General features: G+C 33.5%; 2 protein-coding genes across 5 annotated transcripts in view; one reads left to right on the top strand and one right to left on the bottom strand.

Moving 5' to 3' along the window:
- Positions 1 to 736: 736 nt before the first annotated feature.
- On the bottom strand, positions 737 to 7,718 carry LOC149807585 (cytochrome b-c1 complex subunit 6, mitochondrial-like). The gene is made up of 4 exons (XM_089968438.1): positions 7,637 to 7,718; positions 5,549 to 5,584; positions 2,631 to 2,792; positions 737 to 1,057 (listed from the first exon to the last, which is right to left on the bottom strand). The coding sequence occupies exons 1-4, from the start codon at positions 7,676 to 7,678 to the stop codon at positions 1,025 to 1,027; spliced, it is 273 nt and encodes a 90-aa protein (XP_089824564.1). The 5' UTR covers positions 7,679 to 7,718; the 3' UTR covers positions 737 to 1,024.
- Positions 7,719 to 13,462: 5,744 nt separating this feature from the next.
- LOC149807584 (chloride channel CLIC-like protein 1) overlaps positions 13,463 to 21,558 on the top strand; it is a 29,945-nt gene continuing 21,849 nt past the window's right edge. Inside the window, exons 1-2 of one of the 4 annotated variants that reach the window (XM_089968386.1) lie at positions 13,463 to 13,596; positions 15,558 to 15,724. In XM_089968386.1, coding sequence (XP_089824512.1) covers positions 15,569 to 15,724 — 156 coding nt within the window. In that variant the 5' untranslated portion in view covers positions 13,463 to 13,596; positions 15,558 to 15,568. Of the gene's footprint in view, positions 13,671 to 15,557; positions 15,725 to 21,558 lie in introns of all 4 variants that reach the window. The other 3 variants (XM_089968392.1, XM_089968402.1, XM_089968377.1) reach the window with 3 other exon arrangements.

Genomic DNA, 21,558 nt, shown 5'->3' with positions numbered 1-21,558 from the left:
AAAATGTGTACATAGCATCAAATCTAGGCAAGAAAGTGAAATTTTGGGACAAGTGAAAATGTAGGTGGTACAAATTAATTTACTGAAACCACCTGTCTTGAACAAGTGGGTGGAAAAAAAAGGAAATGATCAGACCTGCAGACTTTTCCTTATAAGTCAGGGATTGTGCATCTGAAGTTGAATTCTCAGATCTGTAGCATACACCTGAGTAATGTAGTCCATCAATACAAAATTATCTTCCATTCTGTTTTTCAACTTAAACACCACAACCAAGCTGATAAACCATTAAAGCAAGATAAGCTAGAAACATCTTCTTGGAACACACATGCCCACCACTGTGCCCAAAAACTGACCTCGGCACAAAACTCAACCAAAGCATGAGACAGACAGTCATACAAGAGAGGAACACTATATGCCCAACAGTTGTGTGGTGGGGCATTACCATGCACGTATTAGACAAGAAAATGTTGTTGCGTATAAAATTATGATCAAATCCACCTCAAGCAGCCATCTTTGGGAAGGAAGAAAACAAGCCTTCTAGCACACATAGTTTGCCTTTGGGAAAGTGAGAAACCAGGCATGATGGTTTACTTAATACAGGTTGATTTTTTTTGAAATTTAGTTTCATGAATGTTGAAAAAATCACTGTTTAAGAGAGACAATTGCTTAACAGAGATAGATGACTGTTAAGGCAGGGCTGACTAATCATTTTCAGAACAGAAAAGAGAATAACTGCTTAATTACTCTTCTTTAATACTTAAAACTTAATTTTACTGAAATTTTCCAAATCACAAACTTTCAAGCATTACAAATCTGTAAAACAATCTTAGTCAATATTACTGACATTATGAGTGCCATCCTTAATGTCTGCCATAGAGGTAATATTCTATAATCTTGGGCTTGTCTTCAGTTTCAGTACATTTTAAAGACAGAAAATCTTCATCTATGTTGACTCCCAACATATGTCCACATACAAACACTGCTAAACTGATAGAAATATCCTAATTCTGTGCTCATTTTGACTTTATTTCAGCTTGCTAAACAGAGAATGTGCTATCTGCAAAATAAAGAAGAAAAACAATCATTATTAACAAAGGCTTTCAAAGCAAATGCTATGAACAAGAAACAGGTCTAGAATTATTTCATAAATTTTTATGTAGCCAGAAGACCAGTATATTGATAAATTTATTAGTCCTACTGAATCTTCACTAGTCCTTCCCACAAAACAATGCCCGACACATTTTTAAATATCACCATCAATCATAATCAAGAAGTACAAATCTTGCTTTAGAAAACCACCAAGGCTACTTGAAAAAATTCAATGCAAGTTTACATTCACAAGGAAAATTGGTTGTGCAGAAATAAAAAAAAAGATGAATGGGCAAACAGATTACTAAAAAAATACAGGAGAAAACAACAAAGACTTCATTCACACCAGTCAATCATATTTATAGGATCCTAATCTATCATCTATAATATTTTAAATACTGTAAGAGGGAGAAAGTGTGATGTTCTGATAACTCTGATTACTGGCAGTACCACGGCAATTACAACCAATGCTCTAAAACTATCAACAAGAAGGGCATCAATGACCAATGACCATACTGACCCACCTTTCGTGGCCAAAGTTCTGTCCTGTTAATTATCTCAACAGACTGGAACCCTGGCTAGCTTTCATTTATGATGCTGAAACAACCAGAGTGACAGCATGAACTCTCCCAAGTTACTATTATTCAGTAATTCAGCTAAAACTTCACTCATTCTATTCATTTCCCTCAAGTCAAATGGAGTCAAAATGAGATGTCGAGTCAAAAGTAACCATGCTAAACTTGATGAGCATCTGTTAAGGATTTGCTGTAAGTATAAATACTGCAAACTGGCTATTCAAAGCCTTTGAACATTAATAAGCACATCCCAATACTTCTACAATAAAATTTCACATTTAAATGGTAGTAAGCTTCATCTAACCATAAGACATCGTTCTTCATAAAGTTTATTATCTATGTACCATGGCCCTGATATCATCATGTATAAAGATCTGTGGTTAGCAATCAACAGTCAATTTTTTTTCTCCAATTTTTGTTTTCTTTTCCCCCTGAATACAAGTGATGCCAACAAATAAGTTGTCACAACTACAGCAAAAAAAGGTACATTATCCAGGCATCAATAATTCTAAACATTTTGCTCACATGTATCGATGTATTCAGGTCTACTCCAGAACTGTTCTAGATGAGAGTGAAGGTGGGGCAATTCCCCATTGTTGAAAAAGGTTTCATTTCTCTACTTTGGGTAGGGGCGGGCAGCAAGGCAATAAAAGATTGGGTTTGCAAATCATAAGTGCGATTTTACATGTAATGTTTTGAATTTCTGATGTGATGCTCTTCAATGCTGTGTGAATCCTGCAATGATGCATCCTAAAATACAACCTGTACAACGTCCCTAGCCCATTCATTTTTTCTTTATAATGTATTTTGTGGAAAATGATTTATTTGGTCAAAATGTGTGTTTCCAGGAAGCACAAATCTGCTAAATGTAACTGTAATACGTGTCACTAGAAACTGTTGTACAATTAGCAGAAACAATATAGTTTCAACGCTGTTAACATTTTCTGATACGAAAATTTGACTTACACAATGGTCTACACAATGAAGAAAATCAAACAACTCCTCTGTGCAAGTTTCTGATGTCCCTGGGGTGTTATTGACTCTTTCAGTGCACTCATCTAACCTGTCCCTGTATGGCTTACATTCAGACTTCTGCTGGCAGTTTTCTCTGACAGCAATCATAGGATCCTAATTGAAAAAAAATAATATTTTTTCCCTTCATGAAAAGAGTATGAAGTTGTCAATAACAATAAACATTATTTCTTCATCATGTCCAAATAACACTGGACAACAAATTTTTACAAAAGTCATGTTACTGAAATAAAATTAGTCAATTCTTATCAATTTTTATGTGCTGAACACGAATATGACAGTCAAATTGCAAAATTGGCTCTAGTTTTTTTGTAATCTGCAAGAAATTAATGTTTACATAACGAAATGCATTCCAATAGTAAAAGGTCAACTGTAATAGCCTACCTATAAAAAATCAAGTCATTGACTACATCTTAGATTTCTTCGCCTGTCTCTTGTACAGCTGTTCGGGAGCATCTCTCAGGAGTGTCCAGCAGTAGTCAGCCAGCATTGTAGTGGACCATTTTCCCTGGTATCTTTGTTCCATTGTTGCGATATCTTGATGAAAACGTTCGCCGTGTTCATCACTAACAATACCACAGTTGCTAGGAAAGAAATCCAAATGGGAATGAAGGAAGTGAATCTTTAGAGACATATTGCAGCCAAGTTTCTTATACTTCATCAACATGTCTTCTACTAGTTCCTTATAGTTTTCTGCCCTAACATTTCCGAGGAAGTTTGTAGAAACTAGGCGAAAAGCATTCCATGCTTGTTTCGCGTCACCTTCCAGCAAGTTGTTGAACCGGTCATCTTTGAAAAGCTCTCGAATCTGAGGACCCACAAAAACCCCCTCTTTAATCTTTGCTTCGCTGAGTCGAGGGAATTTTTCATGCAGGTATCGGAATGCTGGCAAAGTCCGGTCAATGGCTTTCACGAAGTTCTTCATCAAACCTAGTTTGATGTGAAGGGGTGGTAGCAAGATTTTCTGAGCCTCAACCAGAGCTGGGTGTTGGATATTCTTCTCTCCAATGGCTACATTCTGCCTGTGAGTCCATTCCTTCCTCATGTAGTGCATTTCCCTTGCTCGGCTATCCCACTCGCATAAGAAACACATGTATTTTGTATGTCCTTGCTGCAGTCCCATTAAAAGGGCAACTACCTTCAAATCACCACAGAGGTGCCAGCTGTACTTGTTATACTCAATGGAATTCAGTAGCTGCCTTAAGTTATCGTATGTCTCTTTCATGTGGACAGCATACGCTACTGGAATAGATGGAAGAATGTTTCCATTGTGCAAAAGCACAGCCTTGAGACTCAGTTTCGAAGAGTCCACAAATAGTCTCCATTCTTGTGGGTCATGGGTGATTTTTAAAGCATTCATGAGGCCCTCAATATCGGAACAGAATATTAGATTACTTTCCTTTCTGAAGAAAGGCTCCAATTGCTGGTGGCGCTTTCGATATGCAGTAATTGTGACATCTTCTTCTAGAAGATTCCATTGTTGGAGTCTTGATCCTAGCAATTCTGCCTTGTTCTTTGATAAGTCCAAATCACGAATCAGGTCATTTAGTTCTTCCTGTGTTATTCTGTGTGGGGTTGATGATGCACCACAGTGAAAATCTGGATCACTGCATGCTGATGGACCAGGAGAAGAACAGGTCGACTCACCTTTGTCTTCGTCAGATGAATCAAGAGAATATTCTGCTGGAGGTTCTGGAATATGAAGTCCCTCACCATGTGGAACTGGTCTCAATGCAGACGGAATGTTTGGGTAGACTATTCTCGACTTCTTTCGCTTCGTTATTCCGCCGGAAAGAGGAGGAACCAAGCAGAAGTAACAGTCATTTAGGTGGTTGCTTGGCTCTCTCCACACCATTGGGACTGCAAACGGCATTGATGACCTTTTGCAATTCAACCACTGTGAAAGCTGTGTTGTACATGTAGCACAGCATATATGCGGAGCCCAAGGCTTGTCTTGGTCACCAACCTTGCATCCGAAGTAAAGATGATATGCCTTCTTCACTTGAGAATTGATACTTTTCTTCTGGTTGGCAAATGTCACTTCCCCACAAATATAGCAAAAATTGTCCGCGGTATTAACACACTTTCGAGGCATTACTGTTCTTTATTGTACGTAAATGGATAAAATAATAAGTTTTATGTAACAGTAGCTTGAACTGTCTCGCACAACGTCTAAAATATTTTAAATGCTGAACCTATCTGATTGGGCTTTATATAGTACACTGCTTACGTCAGCTTCAGCAGCCGCCTGGCATTAGTATAATAGGCCTACACATGTATAGTACACTGCTGACGTCAACTTACTTCAGCAGCCGCATGGCATTAGTATTGCATTGCATCAGAAAATGATGCAATCAACTGTGGATGATGTGAGCATGATGGTATTATGCAATGTTACATCATTATTCCGGATGTTGCTGCAGTCCTACTGGAGAAATTTACACAGTGAAACATAGAAAATGAGGTATATGAATATCTTCAAAACGAGAGCCAATACAAATTTTTCACGGTTATATTCGTGTTCGGCACACCAAAATACTACAGATTAGGGCCTTTTCAAGTCAGTAATGATTTCACTGTTGACCAGTGTAATTTGTCTCTTTAAGGAAAGTGTAGTTTGAGTCTGGGCATTGGATTGTTTAAAACTCCACTTATCCTGGGCCAGTTTGAAATTTTTTTTCCCTGTAGAACACTGATAATCTATAAATCCTCTTCGACATTTGTCATATCTTTTATTTGAAATTACACTATTCTTTAAGAACATAAACAGGCAATTCTTATCAAATAAATGAGACAAGAACCCTGCTGTCAAGAAATTTTTCAGTTTATTCCAGCTTCAATATTAGTCTTACCTGTAATTCTTCCTCTTCCACTGCAGGAGCCTCAGCCTGGAAGATAATACATATTAGCAAATTAAAAAGTCTTAATAAAACCTTTGCACACATTTTCTACATGGTTATGCTGACCAATCCCAAGGTCAAAGGGAAATCAAGCATGTTGCAGAAGGAATTGCATTAGGTTCATACTTTTTCAACCCAAGTAAGTAGAAAGTTATTCAAAGGGTTAAGGCAACAAAGCAATGGATAAACCTTAATAAAAAGTGAAAGAAATATTTTCTATCACTGCAACCTTGACCCCAAGGTCGTATTAGCTTTATAAAGATTCATTCCATATATAAATAAAACTGATCAAGAGATTTAGGAATATAAACAAAGGCATAAAAACTTCAATCAAAACCCAAACAATTTTTCTATTACTGTGACCTTTACTGCAAGGTCAAAGAAGCAAGCAAGCATATCATGGAATGAATTGCCTAGGCTTCCTGATGATTCATTCCTAGTATAAAGAAAATGGTTAAGTGGTTTAAGAAATATAAACCAATGAAATAAACCAAAACCTATTGCAAATTGTCTGTTAACTGTGGCCATGACTCCAATGTTGAAGGAGTGAGCAAGTATATTGTACAATGAATTGTCAATGTCTTAGGTTCTTAATAATTCCTGCCGATTAACAGTGTTTATTTAGGCAGGAAGATTTTGACCCAGACAACACAAAATATCAAGGGTACACTTTTTACATCGTAGGACTACAATATCGACATAACAAGAACAAAACAAATCGCTAAAGATAAGGAACATTTTATATTAGCAGATGACTGAAAATTCTGCACAGAACAAAAACAAGACTAATAATCTTGAGGTAAATGGTTCTATGCAATAACTAGAATGGCCACTCTGACATATACTGTCAATCAACTCAACATATTCTTAAAATACGTCTTACTGTTCCCCTGGTGAAGCATGTGGAGCTGAGCACAGGACAGATCTAATATTAGTACCTCTACTTCTTGGATGGGGTACTAACATAAGCCTATGAGAATCAAAGGAGCAGAAGCTGGATGTGGTTCACACTCGCTGCATTTTCAGTCTACTTAAAAAAATAATGAAGTTCCAAACACATTAAAAGAAATTAAATATTCCTCTTATTTAATAAGAGAATAGTTTATCAAGGTAGAAATATGTGTAAAATATTGTTTACATTCTTTACATGATTTTTTTTATTTTGAATCATCTGCCATATTAGTTCAATTGAAAACTATTTCCATTTTAAGCCTCATTTTTTTGTGTGCCATATAAGGACATTGTTGCCTTTTTTGGAAACATAAACAGATCGTAGTAATATAGTATACATTGTATACTGTAAGCATGGAATATCCAAATATGGCATAGCAAGCCTTATTCTGAAAACAAATTACCTTGCATTATCTGTCATGGTGGAGAAGGTATGGTTAGCGTAAACATTCCAATATAATTTACCTGATATAGGTTTAATAACATTAACATTAGCCAAACTTACTGAAAAACATGACACTTCTTAGGTAGTATATTTTAAGTTACAACTTAAAATCATATTTTTGTCTTTGGCAAGAGTTTTATTTCCTCCACTGTATGTTACAGGATCAGATCTTATCTTCAACCACATTCTAGCTAAGCACATGATCTCTGCATGGCAGGGCTGTAAGAAATCTGCTTAATCCATCCTCACACACACACACACCCATCATAACCATCTTAGAAGTCTTACATTGTACAACAACGAATTTAGGTGACAGAACTGCAGCACAGTGGACAGTGCCACTTTGTTCCCACAAAATAAACGTGGCCATTTTGATTTACATATTTTGCACAGACTCTACATACTGTCTTTAACTAAATTATTATTATTTTTTTGGGGGGGGACAAATATATAGATATATCGATGTCAGTGACACCGGTGAATGAAATTTCTCAAGGTCACATACTCAATCACAAGCCTCGTACAGGATCAAAACATTTATCCAATTAATGTATCACGAAGATTTCAATAAAAACAGAACCTTTTGCCTTATGCAGACCACTGAATCTCTATCTTTGTTCCATTCAGATTTGTAAATGATATACCTTTGGTTTATTATCCACTGCAGCCTTGTCCCCGCCAGCCATTTTATAACGCGTTAATGAAGGGGTTATATTAAAAGGCGTCAGGGAGTTCTTTTACGAAATGGAAACGTTTAAAGCGAACTGGAATTATAATCTTAAGCATCTGTAATACATCTTTTAAAACACATTATAATTCAACATTATTGCAATATTTTGCTTTAACATTTTTTAAAAAAGAAATATTTAAAATATTGTCACAGTTCATTCATATATATATATATATATATATATGTATGTATATGTATATATATATGTATACGTATATATATATGTATATGTATATATATGTATATATATGTATACGTATATATATATGTATATATATGTATACGTATATATATATGTATATATATGTATATGTATATATATGTATATATATATATATATATGTATATATATATATATATATGTATATATATATATATATATATATATATATATATATATATATATATATATATATATATATATATATATATATATATATATATATATATATGTATATATATATATATATATATATATATATATATATATATATATATATATATATATATATATATATATGTATACGTATATATATATATGTATATATATGTATATATATTTATACGTATATATATATATGTATATATATGTATACGTATATATATATGTATATATATGTATACGTATATATATATGTATATATATGTATATATATGTATATATATGTATACGTATATATATATATGTATATATATGTATATATATTTATACGTATATATATATATGTATATATATGTATACGTATATATATATGTATATATATGTATACGTATATATATATGTATATATATGTATATATATGTATATATATGTATACGTGTATATATATATGTATATATGTATATATATATATATATATATATATATATATATATATATATATATATATATATATATATATATATATATATATATATATATATATATATATATATATATTAAAGACTCTTTTGTGCGATATGTAATTTAGACTTAAGTGTTTTCGTAATTCCTATGCATTAAATTGCAGAAAGTAAAATCTTCTAAATAAAGTAATATAGTACCTAGCTACTTTAAATGTTATAAACTTTAATCGAGTGATTGATTTGAGTGGAATTGGTAGTCGTCATGAGAAAGGGAATCATAGACTATGCATTATTTATACAATTATTAATACAATGCTATTTTAATTTAAATTTTTAGTCAGTCGTGCGTGGTACAAAGCTAACAGTTGATTATTAATTTGTCCAGCAAAGTGGGACTTGGCGTAAGAAATGAAGGACTGAGTCCTGACGATTAATAGTTTCTGATTTTTTTTAAAGGTTAGTCGATCAGTAAAATCATAAACTTTCAGAACTGTTCTCGTTATTTATGTTAAAGTTATAAATTTGTTAGTTCAAAATGATCTTAATTATCAAAATTGATCAATTCACAATGCGAAATGGAATTTTGGCATACGAAATGGAATTATGTACGTGAAAGCAAGTATTGGCTTGTGTGAAACTGTTTTCCGAATGTGGAATACCAGAATTGTTAGGTTTGTTATGAATATTTATGTGTGTTAATTTTTATGATTATAGATTCTAAAGGTTTGTTTGTTAACCATGTTATAGTGGCCTTTTAGCCTAAGAAGAGGTAGAAGAAATGTTGTTTATGAATTTTATAGGATTTGAGTAAAACATTATCATGTGTTTCCCCTGTGGAAAACCAGGTGACCTAATTTTTGATTGGTTCACTGCTAAAGGACCATTTGATCTAGAACTGATTATTCAAATCTCGTTCTGATTAAAAAATTGAGTCTTAGTTTTTTATGTGAAGAATTTTTTATCGGAGAATTTGTTATTCTTATCTTAACAACAGTCTTAGTGGAGTCATTTAGTTGTATTCAGTTAAGAGGATTTTATTTATTTATTTTACTTATTCTTTGGAATTACAAGGTGCTCATAAACTTCAGGATCAACTAACTATTTGGAATTACTGAGAATTAATTTAAAGACATTTTGGATTAAATCATTATAATGCATCAAGACTGTTAGCACATCAAACTATTCCAGAATATTGGCACATCAGCACAATAGATTGAACATCATTCGGAACACCACTGGAACTCGTCTGAAATATTTGATGCTTTTGGAAATGTGATCGAACCTTTATGGTTATTTAGGATTTAATTCACAACTCTGTCAGTTGTTTTTAATCTTTTCACTTTATCTCCAGGGGAAAAATTATTTTCTGTATTTTACAAAACCAGTTGGTTTCACCCTTTTCTTTTGCATCGTTTAAGACCATAGAGTCGTAACAGGTACCACGGTTACAAAGCGTATTTAATTTGAGATGTATCGCTGTATTTAATGGTTCCATGCGTTTCTTCGAAATATTAAGGAAAAAAAATAATAGAAAAATAGTAATTAATCGAATAAAAATCAAGTAACTTTCCGTTTCACGAAATTATTACTTTTTTTAATTACACGCACGCAAGCACGCACACTCATACACACACACACACACACACACAAACACACACACACACACACACAAACACACACACACACACACTTACATTAATAAATCAAGTATTCCGTATGACACTTCTGAGAGGGGTCTCTTTTCAGATGTCGTTTTTGTTATTCATTATAAGGACTTTTTTGTCGTGATTACGACACGTAACATAACTGATCAAATGTATTTGTTATGCTAGCTGAAAAATCGGATTCTAGGGATTTTATTTGCACTTTTCTGTATTATTGTTAGTAGTAGTAGTTGTTGTTGTTGTTCTAGGGATTAACGCCATTTTTCAGCACAAGACAGGCTATACATGGCGGCCAGTATAACGGGTGGAGGAAGAACCCTGGAAAACCCAGTTAAGAACCACCGACCCACGAGAAGCTACTGGCAGGCTTTCCCACGCACCTACGCTAGCCGAGCCTTGGACTCAAACCCACGCAGACAGAGGTGGGATGGGTGATCCGGAACGGTGAGCGCTTTAGACCACTCGGCCACTCGGGGCCCCAGTAGTAGTAGTAGTACAGTTGAATGCCAGCTCGAAATTCATGTGCATCAGCTATTTCTGCGATTGAATTCATTTTAGGATTTATCGAGATATTGTTAATGAAAACAAAAATTCGATGTATTCGCAACTTCTCAGTGAATCCATGTTTTGTAACTTGCCGAGGTGATCTGAATACAGCTATCGGCACACATTCAGACAGGGCCGTAGAGAGCGATCACGGACCCTGGCGTAAGAAACACTCGGGCCTCTCCTAGTTCTTGTTCAAACTAAATTTTTCTTTTATAAAATTACAAAGTGTTGTTCGGCATGGGCCCCCTTACGGGTTGCCACCACCCCCTCTTGTCGGCCATGCACATTCAAGAATGTTGTATTGCCTTATCGAAGTATATGGCTTATTTATCACACGGGACAAAATAAAATCCACAAAAGAAGATATATTCATTTGTTATCCAAAGTTAATTAAAGGGTATGACAGTACTCATCACAGATCAATTGATATGACTCCAGTTGAAATGAGCGTGGAAACAATTATGTTAAAGGTGTGGATCAATCTATTAGCTTATTTGGCAACTACAAATAATACTCTGTAATTAATAATTGGTGAAACAGTCAGAATTTCCAAATATGAAAAGGTTTTGTAATGGGATAAATTAATAACTTCACTGAGAAAATATTGAAGTCAGGCAAGTAATTAACGACTCAGAAGAACATTACACTGTTTTGGGGTACCTGCATCAGCTGTTGTGTTGGCCGTTTACAATGTAAATACAACCATGACTCTCAAATTGTGTCTTATGTTCTTTTATTAAGGTTGATTATATTAAAATTGATAATTCATATTTTAACCTTTGAAGTGGAATCAGTCTTGTTTTTTTTTTTGTTTTTTTTGTTCAGTTTTTAGTTCGGGAGGATTTATTTATTTAAATTATTCACTGGAATTAGAAAGTGTTTATTAATTCTTGTTTGACTAATCACTATTTAAAAGACATTTTGGATTATATCATTGTGATACATCAAGTCTGACGGTACTATTCCGGGCTACTTGTACATCAGCACGTTCAAAATTGGAATTCATTCGGAACACCACTTGAATTCACTTGGAACTCTATACATTTGGACTTGTGACATAGCTTTTAGGACTATTCTGGATTTAATTTACAAGATTGTCATTTTTTTACCTTTTCACTTTTTGTTCTAGGGAAATAAATTATTTGTTGAATTTTGCAAAACTTGTTGGTTTTCGCTCTGTTCTGTTACATAGTTCAAGACCATAGAGTTGTAACAATACATTATTAGATGGATCAACACTTTAGGTTAAACGAAACAATTGACAGACGCCATTAAAATCTGGACCATAAAATATCTGAAGAAGAAGTACAATCCGTCTTTACAAGTTTAATATTGGGAAATTCTGATGATACTGATGACCTTTGAGGCTACTTGAAATATCACGGTATCTATTTTAGTTTCTAATTCAGTAAATTATATGATTTAGGACTTCTTACTAAGTGTTTGGCAATATCTGTTATCGTATCCATTCACAGAAGGGGAATACAAGTGTATAAAAATATAGAGGTGTTAGACTTTTACCAGTCTTCAGCGAAATATTTACTTCTTTATAAATGAAAGATTAGTCAACTGGGTCGTTGAAAATTATATGTTAGCTGAAGAACAAACTGGTGGTTACTCCACTGTGAATAATATATTTACTCAAAGCAACTTGATATGTAAATATCTGACGAAACAAAGAGGGTGATTATGAAAAAAGGTTTGATCGTATTGATTGGTGCTTACTTTACAATAAATTGGTAAAGGTAAATGTAAGTAAAATTTTTACGACATTGAAACTACATATGCAAATGTCAAAGTTTGCATTAAAACTCCAAAATGTCTCTCCGGCTGGGGAAAGGCAACGTTATTTTATCAACCATTTTATTTTTTATTTTTTTATTTTATTTTTGTAAATGACTAAACTACACGCATTTTTTGGACAGCTTAAAACAATACACTTTATACCGTATGTAGATCTGGAAACTAAAAGTAAACCCGATAAAGATTAAAATCATAATTTAGAAGATATGAAAGCTGTAATTTTTAGTAATAGTCATTTTATTATAAACACTCTTGGTATATAAATAAAAAAAGCAAACCCTAGCAGCACAAACAGCATGAGACACTTTAAGATCTGAAAACTATATTAAATAGTTTTGGTAAAATTTCTACCAAACTTGTAACCAAATATTTGATTCTAAACTAGCCCCAATTTCGTATTACTGGTGAAAAGTTGTGGCATAGAAGCTGTACGTAACGTATTTTGTAAATATATTATTGGTATCATGAAATAATCACAAAATGGTTTTATATCAAGAATGAATTAGGTAGGATAGCAAGTCAAATAGTTTGAATGTCGGGCAAATCAAGTTAAAAATATATTCTTTCACATTGTATATATATATATATATAGAGAGAGAGAGAGAGAGAGAGAGAGAGAGAGAGAGTGCGTGTGTGTGAGATCTTTATTATAGCATATGCCACCGACCCAACTTAGATAAATATGTGACGTCACTATTAATTGTAATAAGAAAGTTATAATGCAAATATCTCAATCTAACTGCGTGTACCAATATTGACAGTACAATTGTATCATTATATTATACGGTTAATGTTTCATGCTCTAGTTTCTTTCAAAACTGGATCACCATACTTAAATACGCAGTGGTTTGGAAGAGTGATTTCCCTTGTCCCGCGGGAAGCCGAATAGTCTCAAAAAAGAAAAATGTCATGAGTATTTTCGCTTGTTTGACGTGTTGTCTTTTATAGTTTTATTTTTAATTTTATTATTTACTTTTTGTTAAATTTATGCCAAGCTGATGCTCAGTCCAAGGTGACACATTGCAGAAATGTTATAATTTGGTGAAGTTTTTAAAAATTTTGCGTGTATATCATTTGTTCAAAGAGGTATGGGTACTGTATAGTTTAGTTACTTTCATTTTGTCGTGTACATATATGCATCAAATAGCAAACGAAGGAAGGTAAAATAAGTATGAAATATAAAAGTATGCGGAATCGAAAATGCATGGGTATAAAGAAGTGGTTGTTAGAAATGGTTGTTAATGAGATATTGTTAGTGTACTGTAGAGTTTTGCGAGCCCAGGAGCCATTTTCATACCCCAATCTGCCATTTTCATACCCCAGACCATTATATCTTGATCGCTATTGAAGAACAGAGGTACATAAAATGTCCTCTTGACAGCTCAATACAGGTTGAGAGGTTGGGTATTTTCCTAACGTGCTCAATTTGTTTTTATAATTGTAATTGGGTATTTTTTTGTTTGTTTGTTTGTTTGTTTTCTAAATTGGACCAGCAGTTACTCACTAATTAGTGTTATAGTAAATGTTAAACAGGTTATGAATGCGCATTTATGTTAAATATAAATTGTTGTTTTAAAATTTAATGCCAATTTTGTTTAACCAAAGTCTATTCAATCCTGGTTATTGAGCACTCTGCACCTTAACTGTCACTAAGAAACGTCCGAATGAAAATTATCGATAATTATGGACTTTTACAATGGTGGCCAGGTATTAAACCAAGTCAAGAAAGGAGCATGTTGAGTCTAATCATTGTAGTTGTTGTTGTTGTTGTTGTGGGGTTTAACACCATTTTTCAGCACACGATAGGCTATGCATGGCAGCCAGTATTAATGGTGGAGGAAGAACACAGGAAAACCCCAGGAAGAACCACCGACCCACGAGGAGCTACTGGCAAGCTTTATCACATACCCACATTGGCCGAATCCTAGACTCAAACCCATGCAGACAGACGTGAGATGGCAGTGATCCGTAATGGAGAGCACTTTAGACCACTCTGCCACTCGGGGCCCCAAAATCATCACAGTATAGACTAGTACAAACTTGTTGCTCAAGATGTGACACTAGCTTTCATTGTGACATCAGAGCATGTGACATTCAGTATGGATTGTACTAGATCACACCTGCAGGTTAATTTCTCCCAAAATTGTACATGTACTTTAAAAATGATTTTGCATTATGTAGTTCTTGGGACGTATAAATAATGACCTTCCAAAATAATATGGATGTATGAGGATCCAAATAAAGTGAATAAATGCCATTTAAAGGTATGTAGAATCAGATTCTAATAAATGACGCCCATTACTGAAACAATTGATGTTGAACACATACATGAACCTGTATGACTTTGAATGAAGATGCAGATAAAGCATTAAAAGTAAAGATAATGAAGCATTGTTTCATTGGGACAGCTTAGAGCTGTACTGCATTGCTGAAACTGGATATGAATCTAAGAAAAGTTGCCACAGAGCAAGTTGGCCTAGGTTTGGGACAACTTGAACCCAATCCCAATTTAACTCTGCTCCATGCACTTTGATAAAGGACAGCTCAGACTAGCTGTTTATTATCGTTAGAATGGGTTTTAAATCGAATTGCTTAGTGCTTATCTACAAAGTAAAAACATATGGACACAAGGTCTTTGTATTGCATGAAAATCAGCTTGGGTTGGCTTTGTTAGTGTTTGACAAAAAAATCTCATCATGCTCAACATCTTTAAGAAAATTTCAGTTTAATTGTTTATTAAAAATTTGACATTTTTGTGTGAAAATTATGTGAAATGAGTGCCAAAATATTTATGTATTCTTGCTGAGAACCTGTTATTTTTATTTTGCATTGTGGCAGAAGTACTTATTTCAATCCATGCAATGAAGAGCTGGTTGTCTTTGAGTCATGTGGTTGTTCGGTTTTGATTTTTAATTGTCCTGGGCAATGGATTTATCTACCCTTGATTTTATACATTTTGCTTGTGCCTTTTAGTCTCACCAGACATGTGGAGACCCTTGATGTATCTGTTGGTAGGGGTTGTATGCCTGACCCCAGTGAAGATGAAGCAGAAAGAAAATAGGGATGACTGGATTAACCCCCATGATATGCTCAACTTTGATCACTCCAGCAAGACCATGATCAAAAAGGTGGAGAAAGAGGTAAATATTGAGAATAAATTTATTGTCACACCCAGGGTCTATTCTAAAAATTTAGAAGTAAAATTGACCACCTCCTTTAGCAAAAAAGGAGAGAATTTTCCGAATATAGTAGGGATGTAATGAAGAAATAATGGAAAGGCCTGAAGATATAATGACCAAAATTAACACATTTGGTTAATTTTTTGGTGTGTTTCAGAAGTAAGCAAGAATTCTGCAAGTGCATATCCTTGAATAGAGTCTGCACCCAGGGCTGGAAAATATCTATCAAGTGAATTTTACAATCACTCGCCCATTGCATGCAAGTGCTGATTCAGGGTTGACCAAAATATTTCTGTTGAGAATATTATGAAGTTTGTTGACTGAAAGTTCATACATTCTACCAGAAGTTTTTCATTTGTTTTGATCAAGTTGGCACAAGTGCATTGGTTTCACTCTTTGTACTAATAAACGCCTAATAGAATTGTAGCAGACTGTTGCAGTTTATAATTACTTACAGCTCATTTTAGAAGGGTCATTTAAAAAAATAACCTTTCACACAACCGAATTTAGGTTGTTGTCCACATTTAAATTTCTATAATAGCTGGTTGAGAAAAAGTTTATTATGGGTGAATACAATATTTAGTACTTGCCTGACTGGGCAACTGGATTTTTGGACATTTTTCAATCCCTGACACCAGAGAAACATTAATTCCAAAGTATTATTGGCATCAGAGTTTGATCATTCAAGACTCTCTTGATGGAAGTTCTGTACCTGAATTTTGAAGGTTCCATTGTTTTAACCCACGAACGTGTATACAGTAATATCATAAAACAGGGTTTGGCAGGATGCAATCCCCATAGAAGTATACATACTTTTTATTTTTGGATGCATGAAAATTCTAACAGCTAAGTCATCAGTACACAAGTTTTTGTGTGTGTGGTGAAATTAATTTTTTTAAATCTGTTTCAGCAAAGTAAGTATCAATCATGTATTGTGCAAGCTATCAAAGTTAAAGTAATTGTAATGGAATTATGTTAAGCTGCACAGGTAGTAGTCAGTGGGATTAAGGCAATAGTCAGTTCCTATTTGATCCCTAATTTGTGGAAGAGCTTGTTGTATTGTTACAATTAATTAAAAGTATACCGTTTTTTAGTATTATCATGTTAAATGCAACTTTTATATCAAATCAAATAAGGGGAGTGGAATAATAATAAAATAGTTAAAAGTTCAAATTCTACCTGCATAAGAACTAGTGGTAATGATAGTTTGTAAGTTCAGCTCATTATAATTGACAAGTTGAACAATGTTATAAATATTATCGTGTAGATAGCATTATTAAAATCTCTAACATTAATCAGTTGTTTATCCAACAAAGTTGCAAATGTGTTCAGGGATGGCAATGGGAGTACTTGGTGCATGAAATGTTTTGTTTCACAGATGTTATTATGTAGAATTGAGTTCCAGAGTTTGTAGTGAACTTAGAATTCTTGAGGTTTGCTCAAGATGAGCAGAAATTTAAATATTATTTGCAAAGAAATCATGTCATCATTATTTGTCTACTTTACAAGAAACTTTTTGTTTTAAAATTGAGTTTTCACGTTGATGGTTGTTGATTCACAAATGGTTGCTGATTCACAAGTTAAATGTTCCTACTTCATGAAGAAAGGAAGCTTTTTTTTTGTTGTGAATCAACAATGAAACTTGAATATATCCACATTCACAGACAAAATGCAGTGACAATACACAATGTTTTCCAAGGTACATGTGATGTGTCTTGAAACCTCACAGAGTAATGTTTTTAACAATCTTGTAAATGTTGGTTATCTTGAAAACAAAGGTGATTTATACAGAAAAGTGAACAACTTTATTTATTGACATTTATTCCCAATTAATCCCAAAATGAATATCAAGTGGCTATTAAACCCTTCTCATTGTCACTGTCTAGCTTGGATGCATATTATCAGAGGCCCGTCAGTAACTCACAGCCTTGCTTAAACTGCTGTCTTATTTTCTTGGACCCCACTGTACATGAGTTATACTTTATTATTGTTATTGTGATAGTTTATTGACTTGTTAGGGTTGATTTGTATAAGTGGTGGCTGTGATGCAGTTTAGTTGCAGTATAATTATTTTAATGTTCTTATTGAGATGTAAGAGAAACTTATTTTTATGATTGTGTTAAAATTATTTGGAAGCAAAATAATCAATAATTCTTGTTTTCTTTCAGATGTTACTGAAAGAAAATAATTATCATGACATTTTAGAATATAGTGTATCTTACGCAAAACACATTTCTGGTATTATAAAATATTGAAAAAGTCAAACCCTCTAAATATAATAAAGATTGATACTGTTGTTACAGATGATGTATTGACATGGATATATGTTTTTGCAAACATTATGTTTGATATGTTGATAAATTTCAGTCATAATATGAAGAACAAATCAAGTTCTCAATTAAACATGGTAAAGAGTTATATATAAATCTGTGTAGTTTTGACACCTATGAATATAATTTTGTAATAAATTAAATCAGATTTGTTTTTAATCATGAACTGCTTACTTTTGTGAATTTTGGGGAAAACAGGTTAACATAAAACAAATCTTTTGTATTGTAGTTAAATAAAGTGTACATTTGGATGAGGAGTTATATACTGATTTAAAAATTACTGTGTGATAATTTGTATTTTGTGCATATACCTATATTTTTTCATCTATCGGGTGAGTATTGTTGTTGTTGTTTTTGGTTTACCAGAGAGATTCAGTTTCATCGGTATATGCCATCTTTTCCTGGTAAAATTTGTCCCAGTACCAGACAGTAATGAGACTGTTGATATTCGTGTAGAGATTCCAGCCCAACCTATGGTTGTTAAGTTTGCTAGGCCTGCTAGTAAGTGGCTACCCTATGACGAATTCCATTGTTTCGATAGGTAATTGGCTCTGACCCCACAACACAACATTAATATCAAAATGTCTAAAATGGGTTGGGAATGGTGATGATGTTGTGACTTTATTATCAATGCAGCTTATGATAAAGTCAGAAATGCATTAATTTTCTTTCTCTGAAATATTGTTTGGAACATAATTTTCCCTAATTTAAGCAGATGATAAACCATGCATTGAATGATACTGGCTGATTAGCATTTGTACCGGTAAAATTTGGACTGGTACTGATTTTTTCCACCTTTGTACTGGTAGTTGTGCAACCCTAGCAGAATCTCTGGTTTAATGCCATTTCTCCGTGCAAGATCAGCTATACATGCTGGACAATACCTGGAAAAACCTCACGTACCTACACTGGCTGAGCCTGAGACTCGAACCCAGAGCACTCTGCTACCCGTCTATCTGGTGAATATTGACATCAGTCACATGAATACTGGCACAAAAGGAGTTGTTTTAAAAAAAAATATGCAATAATGCATTAATTGAATGCAAATTTTAATTTTAGTATACCAGTCGGACTTTATGTCAAGGTATAAGGTATGAAAAACTGCTTGTGTCCAACAAAAGCATCAGTCACATCACTCCATGTAAAAATAAAATCTCTTTAATCAGTGAATTTCATATATACATAAACAATAATGTAGAATTGAACATCATTTTTCTTGACATAAACAGCTGACTTAATTTGGACATTATTGTGGCTGTCATGCCCATTAATAGTACCCAACACAAAGTTCTCAATGTGACTTCAATAATGCATTATGGAGATGTAGCATTTGTGAGAATTACACGTTTTTATAACAAGGAGGTACTTGTTATATTACTGATTAGAATAATTTCAAACCAATTTACATTATCATCTACATTTTCTGCCAATCCTTTACAATGAGTGGGTGATTCAATGAATTTTCTTTGTTACTTGGTTTACCATTGACCATTATTCTTCTCCAATGCATTTACTCATGTATTTGTGCAATGAAATTACATAATACACAAATCAAACAAAAATTTATAACTGCAGGGGTCACACTACCAGGTGAAGTGAGTGACTAAGTTGTTAAAATAATATAAACTTTGCCTTCTTCTATTTGGAAAGTAAATGGATTTTCTTTTTGTTCTCATCTTTCATTTCATGACTCAATCACATTTTTAATTTAGAAAAATGGGCGGAAAAAAGCAGCTATTATATTCTGATTTATTTTGTTTGGACAATGCATAAGTGGGGTCTTATTTTCCCACAAGGATGGTACGAAGGAAAGATTATGTTAATTATCTTAATAATTGGACAACAACGTAACGAATATACTCACTTATAAATTGGATCCAGCTGCAAACTACGTAGACTAGATTTGGCAGCACCTTATATGACTGCTTACTTGAGTCTGTGCTGTTTGTTAATCGGTTGAACAATTGATGTAGACCCTGTTCTGCCGGCATATAGGATGGCAGATAAGGATCTGTGTTTCTGTTGTTTGCAGTTGGATCTGTATACATGAGTATATACTCTTTCCCCATAATTTTGTTTTTCTTGTAAGTTATCATCTTTCTATTTTGGCTTGAATTACCTTAGAGAACTGTCACATTTTATGGTGAAACATTTACAAATAGGGCAAGGGGACAAATTTCCCTTTAGCTCGGAAGGATCCACATAATATTGTTGTACCTGTTATCATGAAACTTGGTAAGAGGATGCATCATAATGAGTAGTATATCCTCATTAAAAGTATGCTACTGTGACCTATATTTCACAGTTGACTAGCTTTAGATTTTGTTTTTATTGTTTGTATTTGAATCATTGAACTAGAGATTATATATAACTCTCTTAGTACCACATCCACAAATAAAGAGTTCACTTTAGCCTACATTTCTAATTTTACTTTGTTAGGTTAAGTTTTTGCATTTAGTTCGTTACTACATAAGATTTTCGCATAGTAAGACCTTGCCTTTGTGAACCCTTGTATAAGCTGGACTTGTCCAGTGGTAATGATATTTTAATAGACTGCAAAATATTCCTGTTGGACATTCATAGTTATGAATGTAATCTTAACTTTGTTCCCTTCAGTCATTAATTGCTTCCAAATTCTGCCCTTGCACTTCCAAAAGCCAAGAAGATAAAGGCATACACTGTCATGCTTGAGTGGGTCCATCTTTATACTGCTGTGCATACTGTCAAGCATCTAACAAACTCCACCATTAAAATTGTCAGCATGCTATAACAGTCCCTAATTAAAATTATCAGCATGCTATAACAGTCCCTAATTAAAATTATCAGCATTTCTACAACGGTAAATACTGTTGAAGTTAATTCAAGTTAAAGTAATAACAGAGATCCAGACGTAAGTAAAGACTAACCAAGCAAACAAAGCACCTGAATTCTGTCAGTTGGTTTTTCAGAAAGGGAATGAAGTTTTTGACAATTAATAATATCATAAGAAAGACCAGCACTATTATTTTCAAATGTGTTCTCATAAATAACATTAACCATCAAGAGAAAGAGTTATTATTGGGATGACAATTCTAAGTTGAAGTCAAGAAGTTTCAACAGCATCATTCTTGACTTCTTTTAGGTTAAAATTGTTATCCAAATAAACCAGTTTCCATAACTGAGACATGACAAAAGATCGATTGTGATGGGAATTATTTGAATAACACAAGCAGGTATTTAAATTTTGTCAGTCTTGGTGTTTTACAAATAAAAGCCAGCTCTTGTCAATCATGTGGGATACATTGAACATGTACATTCCTCAAAATGACTGATTTGTCAGGCAAGACAGATGAATCTGTGACTACGATATTTTGAAATGGCTATCAATAATATATATAATACTGGTGTTCAGCAAAGAACATGTCACATACATGCAGCACAAGATTTTTGATGTTTGCTGCATACATAATGATGATAGTTGAGAAA

The sequence above is a fragment of the Sinohyriopsis cumingii genome, chromosome 1, assembly GCF_028554795.1.
Source record: "Sinohyriopsis cumingii isolate HCF-2022 chromosome 1, ASM2855479v2, whole genome shotgun sequence".
Classification (NCBI taxonomy): Eukaryota; Metazoa; Mollusca; class Bivalvia; order Unionida; family Unionidae; genus Sinohyriopsis; species Sinohyriopsis cumingii.
This window is presented reverse-complemented; position numbering and strand designations above follow the sequence as displayed.

What these genes read in the sequence shown, in the direction of transcription:
- LOC149807585 (XM_089968438.1), bottom strand. Translation starts at nt 7,678, where the DNA reads ATGGCTGGCGGGGACAAGGCTGCAGTGGATAATAAACCAAAG. An exon ending in CAGTGGATAATAAACCAAAG is followed by an intron (nt 5,585 to 7,636) that starts GTATATCATTTA and finishes ATTATCTTCCAG; the next exon opens with GCTGAGGCTCCTGCAGTGGA. An exon ending in TGGAAGAGGAAGAATTACAG is followed by an intron (nt 2,793 to 5,548) that starts GTAAGACTAATA and finishes TTTTTCAATTAG; the next exon opens with GATCCTATGATTGCTGTCAG.